The following is a 17,346-nucleotide window of genomic DNA, read 5'->3' on the forward strand; positions in this document are numbered from 1 at the left end:
AAAATCAAAGCTTGAAGTCGATTTGGATTTTGTATGAAAAATCAATTTAAGTTGACTTGAATCCAAATCGACTTCAAATTTAATAAAATAGAAAAATTTATGCCGAAGCCAGACTTAAATGGTCTTGTTTTATGCCGAAACTTAGAGGTCAGTAAATTTTCAAGCTTGAAATAGCATTTTTATCAAAATGCTGTAGCTCGTTAGAATATTTTTTGAGACCCGGTCTAGGTTTTTGTGACAAAAAATAATTTTGGGGTCAAAAAAAGCAACTGATTTTTCAGATCTCCTGATTACACTTCTTCAGCTCCAATAATTTTTGTTAGTAACAATTTAAAGCAATATAATGTTAACGTTACATAACTTCCGAACGATCCTTTACAATATTATATATTTTTCATGCATACGAAAACGTTTATCAATAAAAAGAAAAAACAGCTTTTAGAGCTGAAAGCTTTTGATGTTCACAATATATTTTTTGGCCAGCAAAAACAAGAATAAAGCTAAGCTTACAGATATATATTATTCACATGTAAAGTTAGTATGTACATTTTTTCATTCTTTTACATAATTTTTGATTCTTTTTTTTGTTCCTTCAAATTTGTAAAAATTTGTTTTATGAATTGAGAATGTGATGCATCAAAAGATTGCCTTCATTTGCTGCGTTTATCAATTTCATTTTTCATATAAATCATGTGAAATGAACCAAAAACTTTTGATTTGATGGAAAACCCACGAGGAAAAAATTTTAATTTTTTTGTGCTTTTTTTCAAAATTAAAACACATCAGATTGGTATTTCTAAGAAGAACATCAAAGTTAGGTACTTCATGATCGTACTTTTTACTTCTTTTTCGACTGTCTTTTATTTTAAATGTGAATGTAAAGTTTTGAAGAACTTTACAAAGAATTTTGACTTTTCAAAACTTGATTAGCAGTCATCTCATTGCATTTTGCAAACTTTCGAGTCTTTTGAGTTTCGAAACGAACTTCTGCGATGAATTTTGATGGTTTTAAGAAGAAAAAATCAAGCAAAAAGTCCATTTTGAGGGTAAATACATTTTGACGTTTCAAATGATTTCTTTTTCATCGCCTTAGTCGTCTTTCCGTCACTCAGTCTTTAATGTTTTCTTAAATGCAAAGACCAAAATGAAATTCCATCTCAAAAGTAGCCAGTGGTATGCCAGTCGTGAGCAACCTTTTAAGGTTCTCGACACACCGAAACTAGTATGGCGCGGCACACTGGTTGCCCAGCATTGCTGTATGCACTTCTAAATTTAATCAATAACTAAAGATTCTGTCCTCAATTGCTGTGGCTTTGTTTTTGAAATTTTTAATTACTTTAGTTGAAAACTTCCCATATTAAAGCAATATAAACGAAATGTTGCAGATTTTTGTAATTAATGGAGAAATTAGAAGTGTCTAACTCAGAGGCGTAGCTAGAAGACAGATTGTCTTGGTATGGATCGCATTAAAATCTATCTGAATACGCCCCTGGTCAAATCTAATTCCTGAAAACATTTGGGACTTAATTAATCTAGAAATAAAGCGAATGATGCAGATTTAAGATCGAATGCTTCAATCTAATAAAAGCTTTAAGAATCAAACGACCCAAATTTCAATTCCTTACCCATCATAATATTTCGAGAATTTTAAAGGCTTTAATTTTAAGCATCCAATCTCAAGGTCAATTATAAGAAAATTCAACAAATTAGGATTAACTCCCTTCTGCTTGTCTATAAAAGTCATAATTGCAGTTCGACTATTTAAAGACAAAGCTAAAAATAATATTAAAACAGTCTCAATATCAAAGCTTTGTTGAGTTTGAATCAACAGAACGAGTCAGAATTCCAAATCTGATTTGATTGCAAAATTAAAAGAACAACTTACTGAATTTTTAATCAATTTAACCTCCAAAAATTCAAATCTAATTTGCATCAAATGTCAAAACAAATTTTACCTCCTGGTAATCAAACATTTCACAATAAAAAATTGAAGGAGAAAGAAAAAAATCTCAAAAATAATTAAAAATTCATTAACCAACCATAAAGAAGAAAGAAAATTCAACTTTATTTGATTTGATTTATTAACATTTAAGCACAGTAAAATTATACTTTAATTTTTATTTAGCAAACAATTACAAAAGAGAATTGAAATGATTAAAGGAGGAAAAAGAGTGGCCCGAGCGACACAAATGAGGTTTTTAGAGACTGTTGAAGGTCGTTTATTGGCACTAAAGTTTCAAGTTGACTCGAATTTTGTGTAAAATTGAGTCGACTTGAGTCTACTTTTTCATACAAAATTTGAATCGACTTCGAGTTCTGATTGGCACCAAATGGAAACCACTTCCATGCGCAAGACAGCCATTTAAAGCTTTAAGACGTCCGTTTGATTTCCATTTGGCATTCACTAATTTGTTGTCAATAAAAGAGCTTTATCAGAGCTTTTAAAAGCTCCATGACGGAACCTTACTCACTTGTGTCACTCGGGACGGTGGAAAACGAATGAAAAAGAAGGAAATTCTTTTCATATTTTTTCACATAAAGATAGGAAAATTGTGCAAGGAAATATTCTTCATTGTGCTTGAACGTGAAAAAATTTATTTTATTTTTTTTCTCTAAATTTTTTATGTAAATTTGTGAAGAACAAAAAAATGTACATCCATTAAAAAAAATGTCTTGTTAAAGCATTCACGGTTAAAAATAAAGGAACCAACAAAAAAAAAATTATATTTTTATTCGATCTCGTTCAACATCAAGAAGAAGACTTAAGTTCTGTGTTTGTGTTTCGATGACTTTTTAATGCTACTCTCCATAGATCCGGTCGACTGTAGAAATGCACAGGGAACCCATCCCTCCGTTTCATCATCTGAATAGAACAATCACATCACATTGAGATATAGGGGGAGAATAAAAGGCAGGAATAAAAGTTTTCCAGTGTGATTTGTGTTTTTGTACGAAATTTTTAGATATTTTTTCGTTGGATATACGTATAGGAATAGAAAAAAGAGATAATAAAAATAATAATGATAAGAAAAAAGTTTAGTAAAATTATTTTCTAGCAGAAGAAGTGAGGAAAAGAAGTGAGGAAAACTTTCTCGATGTCTTCTGTCGAGCATCTTGCCATTAAGCTAGCAAACTATCAATTAAGACGCATTTTTCGGCACTTAAGTGACATCTGCTTTTATTCAATTAAGAATAATTTGAAATAATCTCATACTAAGCTACATGCTGATGTCAAATGCAATCATATTCAAGCATGAAATGTCTGTGACATTTTAAAAGTATTAGAATTCTTTATTTTTAAAAAGGGAATGTCATCATTATTGGAATTTGTCCTACAATTCCAAAGAGCTTCGTCATAACTAAGTTAACCTTTCTTCCATTGAAATTTGGTCAAATGTTAGGGACTGACAGCTGAGAATCTTTCCCGGAATTTTTGATTTAAGGAGGCATTAAGGAATTTTTATGTCATTTTTTTTTCAGCCATTTTCAATTGTAAATGGGAGCTTTTACTGAGAATTTTGGATATATTTAAATTGCTCCTCAGAATCACTGCCTTTGATTGAGGTTCACTTATTGCGTTACAAAATAACAAACTTCTCTCAAAGCTCTGATCAGGAATTCCAATTGTATATACCTCCTCCCACCTGGTAGTAATAAGAGACCGACCCCTAACTTGGCCAACGGCATACTCTAGTGATAGAACAAGAAAAGTCAGTCTAAGTGTCCTCTACTGTCAGATTTAAAAAATAAGTGAATTTGATTTTAAGAACACTCTTTCTGGATTAATTTCAACTTGTGCTTTTTATTATTTTGATGATTTGGCAACATCATAGCCATAGTAGAGCCTCTTTGTTCTTGTTTTATCAACATTGTATTCTAAAGATGTTATTGAAAGTAAGTATCAATCTCAGATTTGGCTATTTCTATTTTGTAGGCTCTTTAAAGCTCTTTCATTAGCACCAATTGGAAACAGGCTGAATTTGGCATTTATAAGAATGCCATATGAATCCAGCTTTGTAATATCCATTTGATAGAGCTTTAGCGGAGCATTAAAAGCTCTATGGTTTCATTTGTGTCGTTCGGGAACGGATTCTAAAGCTTTCAATGGCATACAAGTGTTCCTAATTCAACTATGAAACAAAGTTTCAAAGATTATTCTTGAAATCCATTAAACAAAAACTATTCAAAATAACTACAGCAATTACCACTCAGAAACAAAGTTTTATAGGCTCTTACAGAAGCTCAGTCTCTATTATCACCCAAAAAATCTTTAAAGTCTAAAAGCATTTATTTCAGTCTGAAACTCCAGCAGAGTTCAAATAAATTCCAATAAAATGACATTCTAAATTACACGTGGACAAAAAGGGTTTATTGCTATTTTCATCTCCGAAAAATACGCAATAAATGTTTGAATTCTTGCAGCTAACTGACTGGAACTCGATAAATTTAAAAGTGAATAAGTTTTTTTATACTTATTTCGGTAAAGACAGGAATGAAATGTTTTCCACATTTTTTTTCTCTTCTTCTTCACTTCCTTTAAAAACTCAAAGAGTAAAGTTTTATTTTTGGAAATAGGAAGAGGAAGTGTACTTGATGTTTGGAAGTAAAAAAAAAGGTTAGGAAGTACAAATTTTCCACCAATAAATCATGTCAAAATGTACAATTTACAAGAGCGTAAAGTTGTTGATTCGACGCTTCTCTTGTTTCAAAGGGCTTCTTTGTGTTCATTATTGGTGAAAAATTGCAGCACTTACTGTTCTTATCTTAATAGCACACACAATTTAATCAACAATTTAAGTGAGGAAAAGTAACTTAATGGAGTATAAAACTATAAAGTAACAGATCAAATTGATTTAGTGTGAAAAATTTAAGTCAAATTATAACAAAAATTGGAAGGTTGTAGGAAATTTTACATATTTATAAAAGTAAGGAGCTATTGTCAGCCAACAAAATTGATATTGTATTAAAAATTTTAAGCTTCGTAAGTTTTCACTAAGTTCCTACACTATTAAAATGTGGTAATAAATACAAACCACTTCAGCAGTGCTAGGACACTTAGTCCTTAGTCTTTTTCCAGATTCTTGTAGGATCAAATCACTGATTGAGACGACAGTTTACCCTAAGTAAGGTGAGTAAGGTAAAACTATCGTCTCAACTCAGAGTTCGAGTTGACTAAAATCCATATAAAATTTGAGTAGACACGAATATGTAGTAAAAACTCGATTAATCGATCATAAATCCAGCCTTATGTCGGGTGACTCTGGTCCCGGATTCGATTTAAATCTGGCACTATGACAGAGTCCCGCCTAGCATGATAAATCGATTGATCAACTTTTAACAATTCAGGAGACTTCAAGCTAGAAGTCGACTTTTCAATACAAAATCCAAGTCGACTTCGAACTCTGGTTTAGACTGAGAAAGTAACAGAAAATTTAGATTTCATAGACCCATGACCAGCAAGTCTTAAAGTCTCCTAAATCATAATTTTGTTACTTATAAGTTATTCAATAATTGTTGGCTGACAATAAGCAATATAGATGTGTATCAATCCATAAATTACCTAATTTCTTTACAAAGACCCAACCAGCACAGCCCAGTTTCCTCAATTCAACTGTAGCTCCTTCTTTCAACGATACTTCAGAATTTCCCATTGCGTTATAATCAGCTAGTGCGATAAACTTTGTACCCTTTATAATTTCATATAAATTATATTTAATTTTTTTTCAAACGTGATTTATTATTTCACAATGAGCATGATGACATTACACAGGATAACAGGCGTGTACCATATTACCATAGTCGGTAGGAAAGAATTTATTTTAATTTATTTGTTGAGCAACGAAGGAATTTGGTGGTGAAATTAAAAATGTATTGTGCGTGTAACATTGTTCATACAGATAGGATAACACGAAGAATAGAGAAGAAAAAAAGAAAAAAAAGAAAGAAAAATAAATAATATTAATATGAACACAGATTAAACACATTAAGCATTCCTAAAAGTTTTTTTTTTGGTCAATAAAGTTTTTCTTCATCTATTTTTAATGAATTTTTTTGTTTCTTTTTTAAGATAGATTTTCATTAATATTTTATTATTCTAAAATAATGATATTGAGATAATAAAAAGAGAGCTATGAGAAAACTTAGTAAACATTAATGACTTAGATTGAATACTAAACGTACCGAGATTTTGTAAAAAAAAAAATAGGAAGATTATTTGAAAAATGTTAAATGAGTTATTATAATGATTTATTTCGACTATCATGGCTTTTTTCACTTTAAAACCTTTCAATCGTAATTGATTATTCGGAAAATTTTCCAATAAAAGATTAATATCCAGGGGTGATGAGCAGTCCTTGATTTTCAATTATAATTTAAAGCTTATTTTACTATAGGAACTGCTACATAGGAATAACATTTTCGATTTACTGATGAATCGCAATGATTATTTTGCGTATAAAATACTTGAATGAGAAACAATTGAAAATCTTTAAGATAAACATTGAAAATTTTGTAAAAACAATTTCAAATTCATTCTTGAATCTAAGTAGACTCTTGAAAATTCTAATTGAAATGATTTGAAATGTTTTAAAATCAAATTTGAATTAAGTTTGGATTAAAATTTTAAAATTTTAAATGTTTTCAAATTGAGATTTTGAACTGTTAAGTCAATGTTTTCAAATCTTTAGAAGTTTGTTTTAAAATTTTGATAAATAAACTTTTAACTTTTAAACCTCAAATTGTCAAAATTTTGAATTGCAGTTTTTAAAATTTTGAAGTTTAAATAAAATTTTAAAATTGCCGAATTTTAAAAACTAAAATTTGTTTAAAATAAATTTTAAAAAATCAAACTTTAAAAATTTTCTTAATTTAAAAATCAAACTAAATTTAATTCATAGTTGAAAATCCTCTGAATATTAATCCACAACCCCTGTTCTAAATTGATTAAGTCGTTCTATTTCTGATATTACAATAACTCATTTAACAACAAAAATGTTGAGCTTATTTATAAAATAAATCTATTTCCATTAAAATTACATGATTTTTTTCTATAAATGAATTAATTATAATTTCCATAACCGAAAATATAGTTGATTATACATCCTTTGGTAAATTAACATACATAACTAATGAATATTCAAAAAAACCAACGAAATTACAATGTTTTTGCGAGATTTAAATCAAATATATAGCATAAGAAAATAATTTAAATACATGTGTTTAACATAATAATATATGCATGCCTTAACACTTCTATCTTATCATCTAATATGGCAACCTATTCCAAAATGTTCTTATATCCATTAACACAAATTAAATTCATTGATACAACATTTATCTTTCTTTTGTGGTTTACTTTGATTGATTGTTTTTTCATTGTTACAAGGTTTAATCCCAAATCACATAAAAGACTGAAGATCCATGTTCGTTATTTGCACCATCACAATTATTATTATCACTCCGTGAGCTATCAATTGATGAGTTCGAGACAATGCTTAGTCGCTTACTACTATTATCAGTTGTGTCTTTTGCTTTATCCTTAACATTTTCAACATTTTTATTAGCCTCATCACAATCACTGACAACAATTGAACATGGTATGAGTGAATTTGTCTTTGATGGTGAATCTAAATCCTCAACCATAGTTTGATACTTTGTTATTTTCTCTTTGACATTTAAATTACAAGCTTCTGCAAGCATTTGTGCTGAATTTCTATGTTCTGTGTCAATAACAACATCCAAATTATCACCATTTTTATCAGCTTTCTTCTTTTCTCTCCGAACCTTATCCTTCTAATATGATAAGTAAGTATTGCCATTCATTAATTGTAATCCCAATGGGAAAGATGAGGTGATCAGCACGTGTAGCAATAATTTTTTTGTATTTATATAGTCACATCATTGGGATTTCATAATGGAATTATGATTATTTTTTCATGATATTTACAGCATAATAAATTAATGTGCAGAACCATATCCAAATTAAATATTTTTTATACAAATTGTGATAAGTAGGAATTGATAAATATTTTTAATGCAAAAAGAAAAAAAGAAAGAAAAAAATAACAATAAAAATCAAAGTTAATTTAATAAATAAGAGAGAAAGAGATTGGAGGAAAAAAAGTAAGCAGCATGCAGAATTTATTTCAGGTTTAATTGCGGAAACGAATAATAGTAATGAATGAATCGAATAAAGTTAGTTAAATAATGAAGGAGGATTCTAGTAATTAGTGCGTATTTGCTGTGTGGTCGTTTACTTATGATGTCTATTAAGATAAATTGTCATCCATAAAGTAGGAATATAAATGCAGGAATTTTTTCAAGGCTTCTGGTAAACGACGACAAGCCCGAATAACACAAGTCGGTTAATGGATTCAAAATCTGACATCAGGCCGACGTAACTCTGACATGGTATGGATTTATGTCCGAATACAACACCATGCCAAAGAACTCTTGGAAGGAAACTATCGATAGAGATTGGTATTCGAAATTGGCAAGTGGAAGCCAGCGATCGAGCCAGCTTCACTCCTGTGGGAGGTGATGGATCACAACTGATCTGTATGAACAGCGAAGTAAGTAAGCAAGTACAGCAACATGCCAGAGTCATGCCAGCCTAGAGTCGATCGATTACCCTATTTTTACCATTCAGGAAACTAAAATGATCCACTTTTTGCATAAGATCTCCAAAATTACAAAATTTATAACTTTGTATTGCTTCTTTAGGATTTAATAGACCTTAAAATGTAGATTCTCAAAACCTTGTTTACTATTTACGCTACACGATAGTTTAATCGTTGTTTCCATTACAATAATTGCTATCTCACAGTTCTCGAATTGTGCTCTTCTAAACCTAAATTTCATGTAAAGTCTCGACTTTAGAAAATTGGAAGTTCGCCAAGGAATCGAGATTAGAATCAATATCAGAATATCCTAAAGAGTGTTAGTGACATTAAGAATGGAAGCTTGCTGTTCTTGATTGCTTCCAATCTGATTTATACAATTGTTGATACTTTATCCCTTCATATTTTAGACATCATAAGTAAACAACCACCTGTTCGATCGGCATTCATTAATGTCAACTAAAGGTACCAAAAATTCCAATCCAATGATATAAGCTTTAATTTTGAATTTTGAAAATGTATGTTCCGGATATATTTTTACAGTTCATTAAATTTTATTGTACAATTTTTTTTATATCATATGCCAATCACCTAACCAGAAATGAATACAAAAGTGCACTTTTTCGTTCATAAAATGCGCGATTTCTCTTTCATTTATTTTTTTATTGTAGATTTTTTCAACTCACCGGCACGGCATTTTCTTCTAAAAATGTATTATCATCTTCACTATTTGAACAATCGGAGCTCCATGCATTGGTCTCATGATTATCATGCTCTGATGATGATGCGCTGATTCCAGTTGAATTCCAAGTATTATTTGCATCATCGGCCGCCATCATTGGTGGCGTAATATTTCTCTTTGTGGCATTCTCATTCGTACTCTCGACACTCATTGCACGTTGATTGATGTTTGTTGATGAAGCATCGAATGATATTGAATTTGGTTGCTTCAATGGCCTACATTGTTGTAGATGAAAATAGGATGAAAAATAAATTTATTTATGGAAGAAAGGAGAAAAAAAGGAAAATAGAGGAAATGATTAATAAACTAAGTTATTGCTCAATCAATTTACCTGTGATTGACATGATTTCCGTACTGTTTGATCTTTTCATCTTTCAGTTCCTCTAATTGATTCATCAGAACCCTTTTGATTTCTGAAACCCACTTTCCTTTAATTTCAATCGTTGCAGCTTGGAATGTGTGCACTTCACTACGACCCTGCAGCCATACCTCAAATTTTTTCACATCACCGCGCACAGATTCCGTTAAACCAATTTGAGACATCTACATTAAAGTCGAAAAGGTAGTAAAATGTTTTCTATTTTAAGAATCAAGTTCGCCTACCTTCAACCAATGCTTAAACTGATAAGTAGATTTATTATGTCCAGTTTTTGTATCTTGTTTACAAAATAAAATTGCTTTCTGATATAGGAATACGTGTCGTTGCTGTGGCTTTATTCTTAATTTAATGTCCTTCTTATTTTCCGAACAGATTTGGAACGAATCTTGAAGTAACAAATCTCCTTGCTGTGACAAATCAGCCTAAAGTATTTCCCAGAAGACGATGTGAATGACACATGTGGGAAATGAAAAGGGTGAAGGTTGAGGTATAAATTATTAATTTGGTTCAGCTTTTCAACTTCCATTTCCAATTCTATCAAAGTAAATATAAAACAAACTTACAGGAAATCCAGTTATAGCTATCTGATGCATTGAGTCATTTACACACTTTAAGACGACCAACATACAGTCTAGAGCTTTCTGTAACTCCTTCGTGCATGTTCCCGAGTCACTGAATTTAAGTAAGTCCTTGAGCAATAATTGATATTTTGTGATTCTTTGTACTGGCTTTAACAAATATGCAGCTAATGGCAACTTATGACCGAGTTTCTTCTGACATTCAGATAAAAATCTTAAAAAACGGAAATTCAATTATAAATTATGGTGTGTGAAAAAAACAGGAGGCGGAATTGTGTAATTTAAAACTTACAGATGAGTGTCAACGAGTGTCTCTCGTAATCTCTCCGAACGCGGAATATTTTGGCAATAATAAGAGTATAAGCGGAAAAATACATCACGCTGTTTTAAAAAAAAGGGCGTAAAAAGAAGGAATGAAAATTTGTTAATAACAAAGTTTGGCTAACATCAGATGTAATTGAATTCATACCCTCTGAACAAAACAAAGTGCTACGAGCTCAGTCAAACAAATGGAATTTTCTAAGTCCTTTAGAAACACATCTGAGTGAAATGTATAAATTTCTTGAAGATTGCCAAAGAGAATGTCAGCATTGCCCTGCAAACCAGCTGGAACCATCGATTGCATTTCTTCCGAAAGTAATTTATCTTTATAACCCTACGGACAAAAAGTGAATTAATTTTAGAAAAAGTTTTAAATATAAAATCGTAGAATCCAAAATTTGTATGCAATAGGATATTCGTTGAGTGCTTATGCCTGTGGCAATTTACGGTAAATTCACGCAAATTCATTAAATGTAAAATTTTAAGGAACAGAATTCAGAAATATGTAAATGTTTCTCAATTGGAAGTAGCTTCGTTACGTATTTCGATATTCACATTCATATCCCAGAATTGTTAATTAATTAGCATAAGCGGATGGTAACTGATTTCCTACTTTTAATGTTAAAAATGTAAAAAATTATTGAAAAAAAAATTTATCCGTGCCTTTTCATTTGCTGCATTGGTCTCGTTTTCATGGCTACGATTGTGTATAATACTATTGTTCTTACTGCTATTACGTTGTTGGTGCTGATAATTAATATTATTGCCTTTACATCGTCGTTGTGCATTTTCGATACTTTCATAAATATTATCATTGCACATGCTCGCTTCACTTATTTTCATGTGATTGATTTGAGTGTTACTGTTACTGTTGCTGGTTGTTTTAACCATTTCTAAAGCTTTAAAACAATAATTGTTGGATGATTGTTTGGAAATGTCTTGATTACTGTGCATATCGCAATGTAATGGGTAATTTTCACTTTCTAAAAAATTTTCGTAGGTCTTCTCTTCCTCATCATCATCGTCATCATATTGTGAATTATCAACTAATATTTCATCAAATTTAATGCCGACATCATGCATGTCCTCAACAAATCTAAATAAAAATTGCGAATGAAGTTCATTGCCATTGACATTTGATGATGGTTGATGACTTTTGTTGCCATAATTCGATTCTATGTAATCGTAGTGCTTAAAGCAGTCGTCTAGAGCTTTTGTCGATGCTTTTTTGTTTGAATCAATCATAACTGATGCTGGTTTAAATTTTTTATCCGATGTGCTTTGGTGCTTTTTATAAAAATAATTGTTATCACTATCAATTGATGTGTATGGTGGAGGCAGTGAATCTAGTCGATTGTTGGCTATAATAGACGACTGCGTAGTTGTTCTTAAAATGGGCCTTGAAATCACTAACTGTTCGTTCCGCTTACTTAATGCTTCTCTCAATTTCGATTTTAGTTTACTATCAAACGATTTATCCAAAATACGTCCATAATGGTACTGCATATAAGACTCAACATTTTCAAAACCTCTTAATCGGACGAACGCTTTAATGATCTTGTTATAGGCTTTCTCAGAAAATTCTTTAGATTTACCGGACGACTTACACCATTTGTCTATTTTCATATCAGCAACGGTTGAGTAATTTGCCAACGACTTTTCACAATAACGAAGTAATTGCTTATAATTTCTTTTGGTTTTACGCTTTAATGGATACGTTTGGTACTTTTTTTTCGATTCTGAATTGTCATCTTCATTATTATCATCATTTTCATTCCCATGCTCATCTCCATCGTAAAATGTATCGTCATCATCAATAATATTTCCCACATCAATGTCAAATGAAATTCTACTTCTGTCCATTTTGGATGGATCCATTGAAATTTTTCGTTTCTCTGGCATTGTATTGTAACTTTGTTGTGACTGATTCTTATACTCATATAGCCTATCAATCAATAACTCATCTTCACTTGAATTATGATGATAGAATAGTTGATCATATGTCCGGTAAGCATCTTCTTCAATACTATTACAATCCTTATTTAGAAAATCATCATCAATAGTCTTTGTTGCTTCGTAAAAAATGGCAATATTTCGTTTATAATAGTCATCAAATTCTTTATTTGATTTACAAAAGAACTCGGAATTTTCTTTATTGTAATATTTTCGTCTGTCAATTGATAAAGATCTACGGCAATTTATTTTCTCATTCTTAACAGAATCACAGTCATTTTGATTGCTATGATCTTTTACAATATCCAGATCTAAATCATAATAACGTTTTAAGACATCCGTAACTGAGCCATACATTGATTCCTCTCTTAATGATGATCCGAGTAGGCTATGTCCACTGTAAATGTAATCAATTGCATCTTGATAATTCTTCTTTTTCAAATAATTCTTAAAATCATCATCATTACAAATATCCGAATAAGTCATTGATTCAAAGTAATTTTTAAGCACTTCCAATTCAGTCTTTTCATCACATTTTTGAATTTTTAAGAGTGACGTTAAGCTGTTCTTTAATTTCTTATCAGCACTCAGATTCTCAATTGTCTTGGGTGGTGAAAATTTGTATGATTTTTTCAGTGAATTCTTCCTTACAACATCATCGTATTCCATCGAGTCATATAACAATGAGATGTTTTGACATTGATTACTTTTGATTGTAAAAAATACATTTTTAAGCATTTTATGGCTTCTCTTTCCAGTTATTGCATTATTGATTTTTGTAAATTTAACTTTATCAAACACACAGTGATTGCTGGGGGATTGTCGGTCGAATAATGATGAGGTTGGTCTATGGAAATCATCTGGAACATATTTCTCACATGTCTCGTAGATATGTTCAGCAGATGTTCGATATTTTTCCAATTTCTCTCTCAACTCTCGACATTTTTCCGATTGTGATAATAAATGATGATGATATTGATTTTGGCGCCTATTGTCAAACAATGATGCACGATATGAGAGTGGTGAATCCGTGTAATGTCTATAACGATTCAAACTTGCCTTTCTCCTGTTTATTTTACGAATCGTATTGATCTGATTATTGAATTTGCCAACAATATAATTCGAAGTATTTTTCACTTTCTTTAAACGAGCAAAGAATAGGCGATTGTGCTTTTCGGTAGCATTTGCTAAGTTATAATTTCCAAATTTCATTTTTTTACCACTGATTATTTTCTTTTTTCTGCTTTTTATTTCACACTCGTTAATTGCTTTTTGGAAGCTTTTCAATCTATTTTTAACAATTTTTTTCTTTCTTTTTTTTGACTACAAAATTTATTATTTCAAGCAAATTTAAATTAAAGCACTTTGTTAACGATTGATTATTATGACTTTTTGTTTTATGACTTCATATATGTAATGATTTCATCTATTAACTCGTATGATTTGATTCCCAATTATATTTCATGAATTTCCTATTTTTCTTTTTAATTATGGTACCATATGATCAATTTGGTCTGCTGTATGTGCACTTAAGTACTATACCAATGATCTGACCATCCAAACATATCTTTATCTTTTTTTATTTCACTTTTATGAACACATAAATTGCCTTTGATTATTTAAAAAAAATTGAGAGATTTCTGCCTTTTTGATGTTTGTTCGATTGTATCACAAGCTTTTTTTGCTGATGGAGTCATTAAATTTAAATCTAGTGGAAGTCGTAAATTTTCAGTACATCCGCAGATTGTTCTTGAACAAATCCAATCTTCATTCTACCGTATTTAAAGGAATATAAATTTTATACGATTGAATTTGCATGCTTAAATGCCAATTTTGCAAATTTTCTGAATATAAATCTTTTTCATTTTCGAAATTTTTCTCTTTTTTTTTAAAGCACACGATGGATTTTTTTCACTTTTTTCCGATGTTAATCCATGCACTTTACAATCAAAACTGAAATTTCATTGTTGTTTCTTTTTTGACTAAAGCATAAAAAAATGTTTTTTTCTTTATTTCTACTCAACGTCTGATATTAATTACTATCTATATATTTAGCAAAAAAATTATTTTTAATGCACACAAGTATAAACAACAGCAAATATGTAAGTATGAAAACCCATCGAAGCTTTATTCGAAATGCACTGTTAATTCTCTGTTTCCTAAATTTTCTACCTCAATAAGTTCAATATTATTTATTTATAAATCGCAGACGAAATTTATTGCACATCAGCATTGCTATCAGGGGAGATGATTAGTCAGCGGGAGAGTTTCAATAAATCATTCGAGTCTTAACTATTCATGCTTTTATCTGAATAGAAAAAAACACTTATTCATTCAAATCATAATGAATATATTTCTTTGTAGCTTAAATCCCTGACATCTCGTTGCATACAACAATGAAAGATAATAAAAAATTCGGTGGCAACATTCGCTTTACACTTCTTTCACTTGCAGGCATTCAAAAAATCACGAGTATAATAAGCATAACTGATCTAAATGCACACATATGAATATTGAAGAAGAGATGCACATACATAAGCATACAACATCAGTAGTGGACAGAAAGCGCACTCATGTGAATACAAAAACAGCAGAGGAACAAAAAAATCTTTCGATTGAACAAAAAAATTTAAGAGCTTTAATGAAAGACGTAAAATAACCGATGAGATAACTGATTCAGTACATGCAATGTGTTTAGCACGGTTTTTTGAAAAGGTGGGAGACGCTGTCCATAGTTTAGTGCTCTGTCTGCATGATTTCATGGCTGTGAAATTCTGGATTATTCTAAGCAAATTATTCATTAATATCTATGCAATGTTCCTGATTCTTTAATATTTAAAGAATGTGTCGTAAAATTTGTCTAAGACATGTCTACGACAGAGAATAACAAGATTAAACATTTATGTAAAAATGATTAAATTTCAAGAATGACAAAAATTTCATTAACTTTTCAAGAAATTGGATTTGTTATAAAGAAAAGAATCCAGAACATGATGGAATTTATCACCCTAAAGCTTGTAGATGGACATTCAACTTTTAGTATCATAAAGGAAATGTTCGGAAATTAAAAACGCTTTAAGGAGGAGAAGTTTTGTTATTTCGTTACAAAGGATCCCGGTAGGGAGAGAAAAATTGCCATATTTAGACGTTTCCAATGTCCAAACATTCCCAAATCGAAGCTACATCACTTGAAATTAGGAGAAATGCGCTTTCGTCGGCCACGAAGACCAAAACAATTCAACAATTTTTCAGTTGTTCGATTAACACATATATTCATGTACTTATGCTCAATGGGTGTCTGGCGAGACAACAACAACTAAAAACATGAAACAATTAAAATATTAACGTAAATCATCGAGCAAAAAAAGCTTCATTACCCATTGGATAAAAATTAATAATAGCGGTATCAACCTTAATCGCGTTCAGAAATATTCGCATACGTAAACGAGTTGCATAATGGCGAGATTACCTTAAATAATTGTAATTATTAAGTAAGTAAAGATTCGAGCGTTCCGTCTACACATATTATTTAAATCAGATTATAAATTATTTAATGAATTTTTACTAGTTAAACAATACTTAAGTGCTATTTTCATTTCTTTCAAATATTTCTCAATTAAATAATTGCCAAATTTCTTCTATAATGTATATTGCTGTGTAATCATCTCTTAATTTAGTGTTTTTTTTCTTTGTTCGCTTTTTCTATTGCATACACATTTGGGTTTTTAGTTCTATTAGCTACATTCCAACAATTCATTTTCTACTTCTTGTTGCTGCTTATTGTATCATTTATCGCAACTTTAAATTGAGTTCTTTCACTTTACAGCAAAAACTCATATTAAATTATGAATTGTGAAAATTGCCAATTACGGTGACGGGGCCAACATAACCGAAAATATATATACACAAAAAAAAAGTTATTTAATTTTCACATCTACTCACTGTCAATATTGATCTCATTTCATTGACATAAATTCTTTCCGTCTCAAGTAATTCAGTCAGCACGTGCTTCTGCTTCACTTTACGAGATTCATAGTCCTAAGAAGAAGAGGAAATGAATTTTTTAAGTCATTATTTTGGAATTAGACATAACAAACTAAACAAAACATAAAGATTAATAAAGCACTAAAAATAATTATAATTGAATTAATTTATCAGTAAGATCAGTAGTTCTCAAACTGTGTACTTCATTAGTGTTAAGTATGTGCTTACCGGAACGTTCATTTATTACGTAACGGGAAGAGTCAACCTGCCTCTCTGTAATGTTTGAATTGTATCAAAATCTATCCTCTGCCACCTAAAAGCAGTACGTAATAAGTGAACGACCCCTATGCAGACAGGAACATATCAGGGACAAGAACAGTCAAAAACATGTTTTAGTCTAATCTATCACCCAATTAAAAATGCCGTTTAGTCTCTTAAGTATTGACGGCCAAAAAACAGTTTGAGAACCACTGACTTAATTAAAATCTATTTCACGGAACACGACGATACAAATTATTCAGCATCTAAATCCACTAATTAATTAAATCATTACAAAAAAATAAATCTAAATATTTCTGTATTTACCGTTTGAGATTGTGCCGTAAGCGATGTATTATCTCCATCGGGACTAAAGATGTTCTCGCTGCTCACCGATACACCTGAGTCTGAGGGTCCTTCACATGACAACGGTCTTGTTATGTAATTGTCAACCTAAAGACAAGGTAGGAGGGTTGGTTACAAACATGTTAACAATAGTGATTATTCATATTA

The 17,346-nt window shown here is 30.6% G+C and overlaps 1 protein-coding gene across 6 annotated transcripts in view; it reads right to left on the minus strand.

Moving 5' to 3' along the window:
* Positions 1 to 2,041: 2,041 nt before the first annotated feature.
* LOC139089176 (guanine nucleotide exchange factor DBS) overlaps positions 2,042 to 17,346 on the minus strand; it is a 43,548-nt gene continuing 28,243 nt past the window's right edge. For 3 of the 6 annotated variants that reach the window (XM_070638634.1, XM_070638636.1, XM_070638638.1), the window contains exons 10-18: positions 17,161 to 17,286; positions 16,534 to 16,629; positions 10,787 to 10,972; positions 10,610 to 10,698; positions 10,303 to 10,531; positions 9,964 to 10,161; positions 9,692 to 9,903; positions 9,305 to 9,575; positions 6,804 to 7,791 (exon numbers count right to left, since the gene is read on the minus strand). In XM_070638634.1, the coding sequence (XP_070494735.1) occupies positions 7,387 to 7,791; positions 9,305 to 9,575; positions 9,692 to 9,903; positions 9,964 to 10,161; positions 10,303 to 10,531; positions 10,610 to 10,698; positions 10,787 to 10,972; positions 16,534 to 16,629; positions 17,161 to 17,286 (1,812 nt within the window). In that variant the 3' untranslated portion in view covers positions 6,804 to 7,386. Of the gene's footprint in view, positions 2,864 to 5,560; positions 5,688 to 6,803; positions 7,792 to 9,304; positions 9,576 to 9,691; positions 9,904 to 9,963; positions 10,162 to 10,302; positions 10,532 to 10,609; positions 10,699 to 10,786; positions 10,973 to 16,533; positions 16,630 to 17,160; positions 17,287 to 17,346 lie in introns of those variants that run through there. The other 3 variants (XM_070638637.1, XM_070638639.1, XM_070638635.1) reach the window with 2 other exon arrangements.

This window comes from Chironomus tepperi, unplaced genomic scaffold (assembly GCF_022539635.2).
Source record: "Chironomus tepperi strain 1889 unplaced genomic scaffold, CSIRO-AGI_Ctep_v1 contig_176, whole genome shotgun sequence".
In the NCBI taxonomy this organism is placed as follows: domain Eukaryota; kingdom Metazoa; phylum Arthropoda; class Insecta; order Diptera; family Chironomidae; genus Chironomus; species Chironomus tepperi.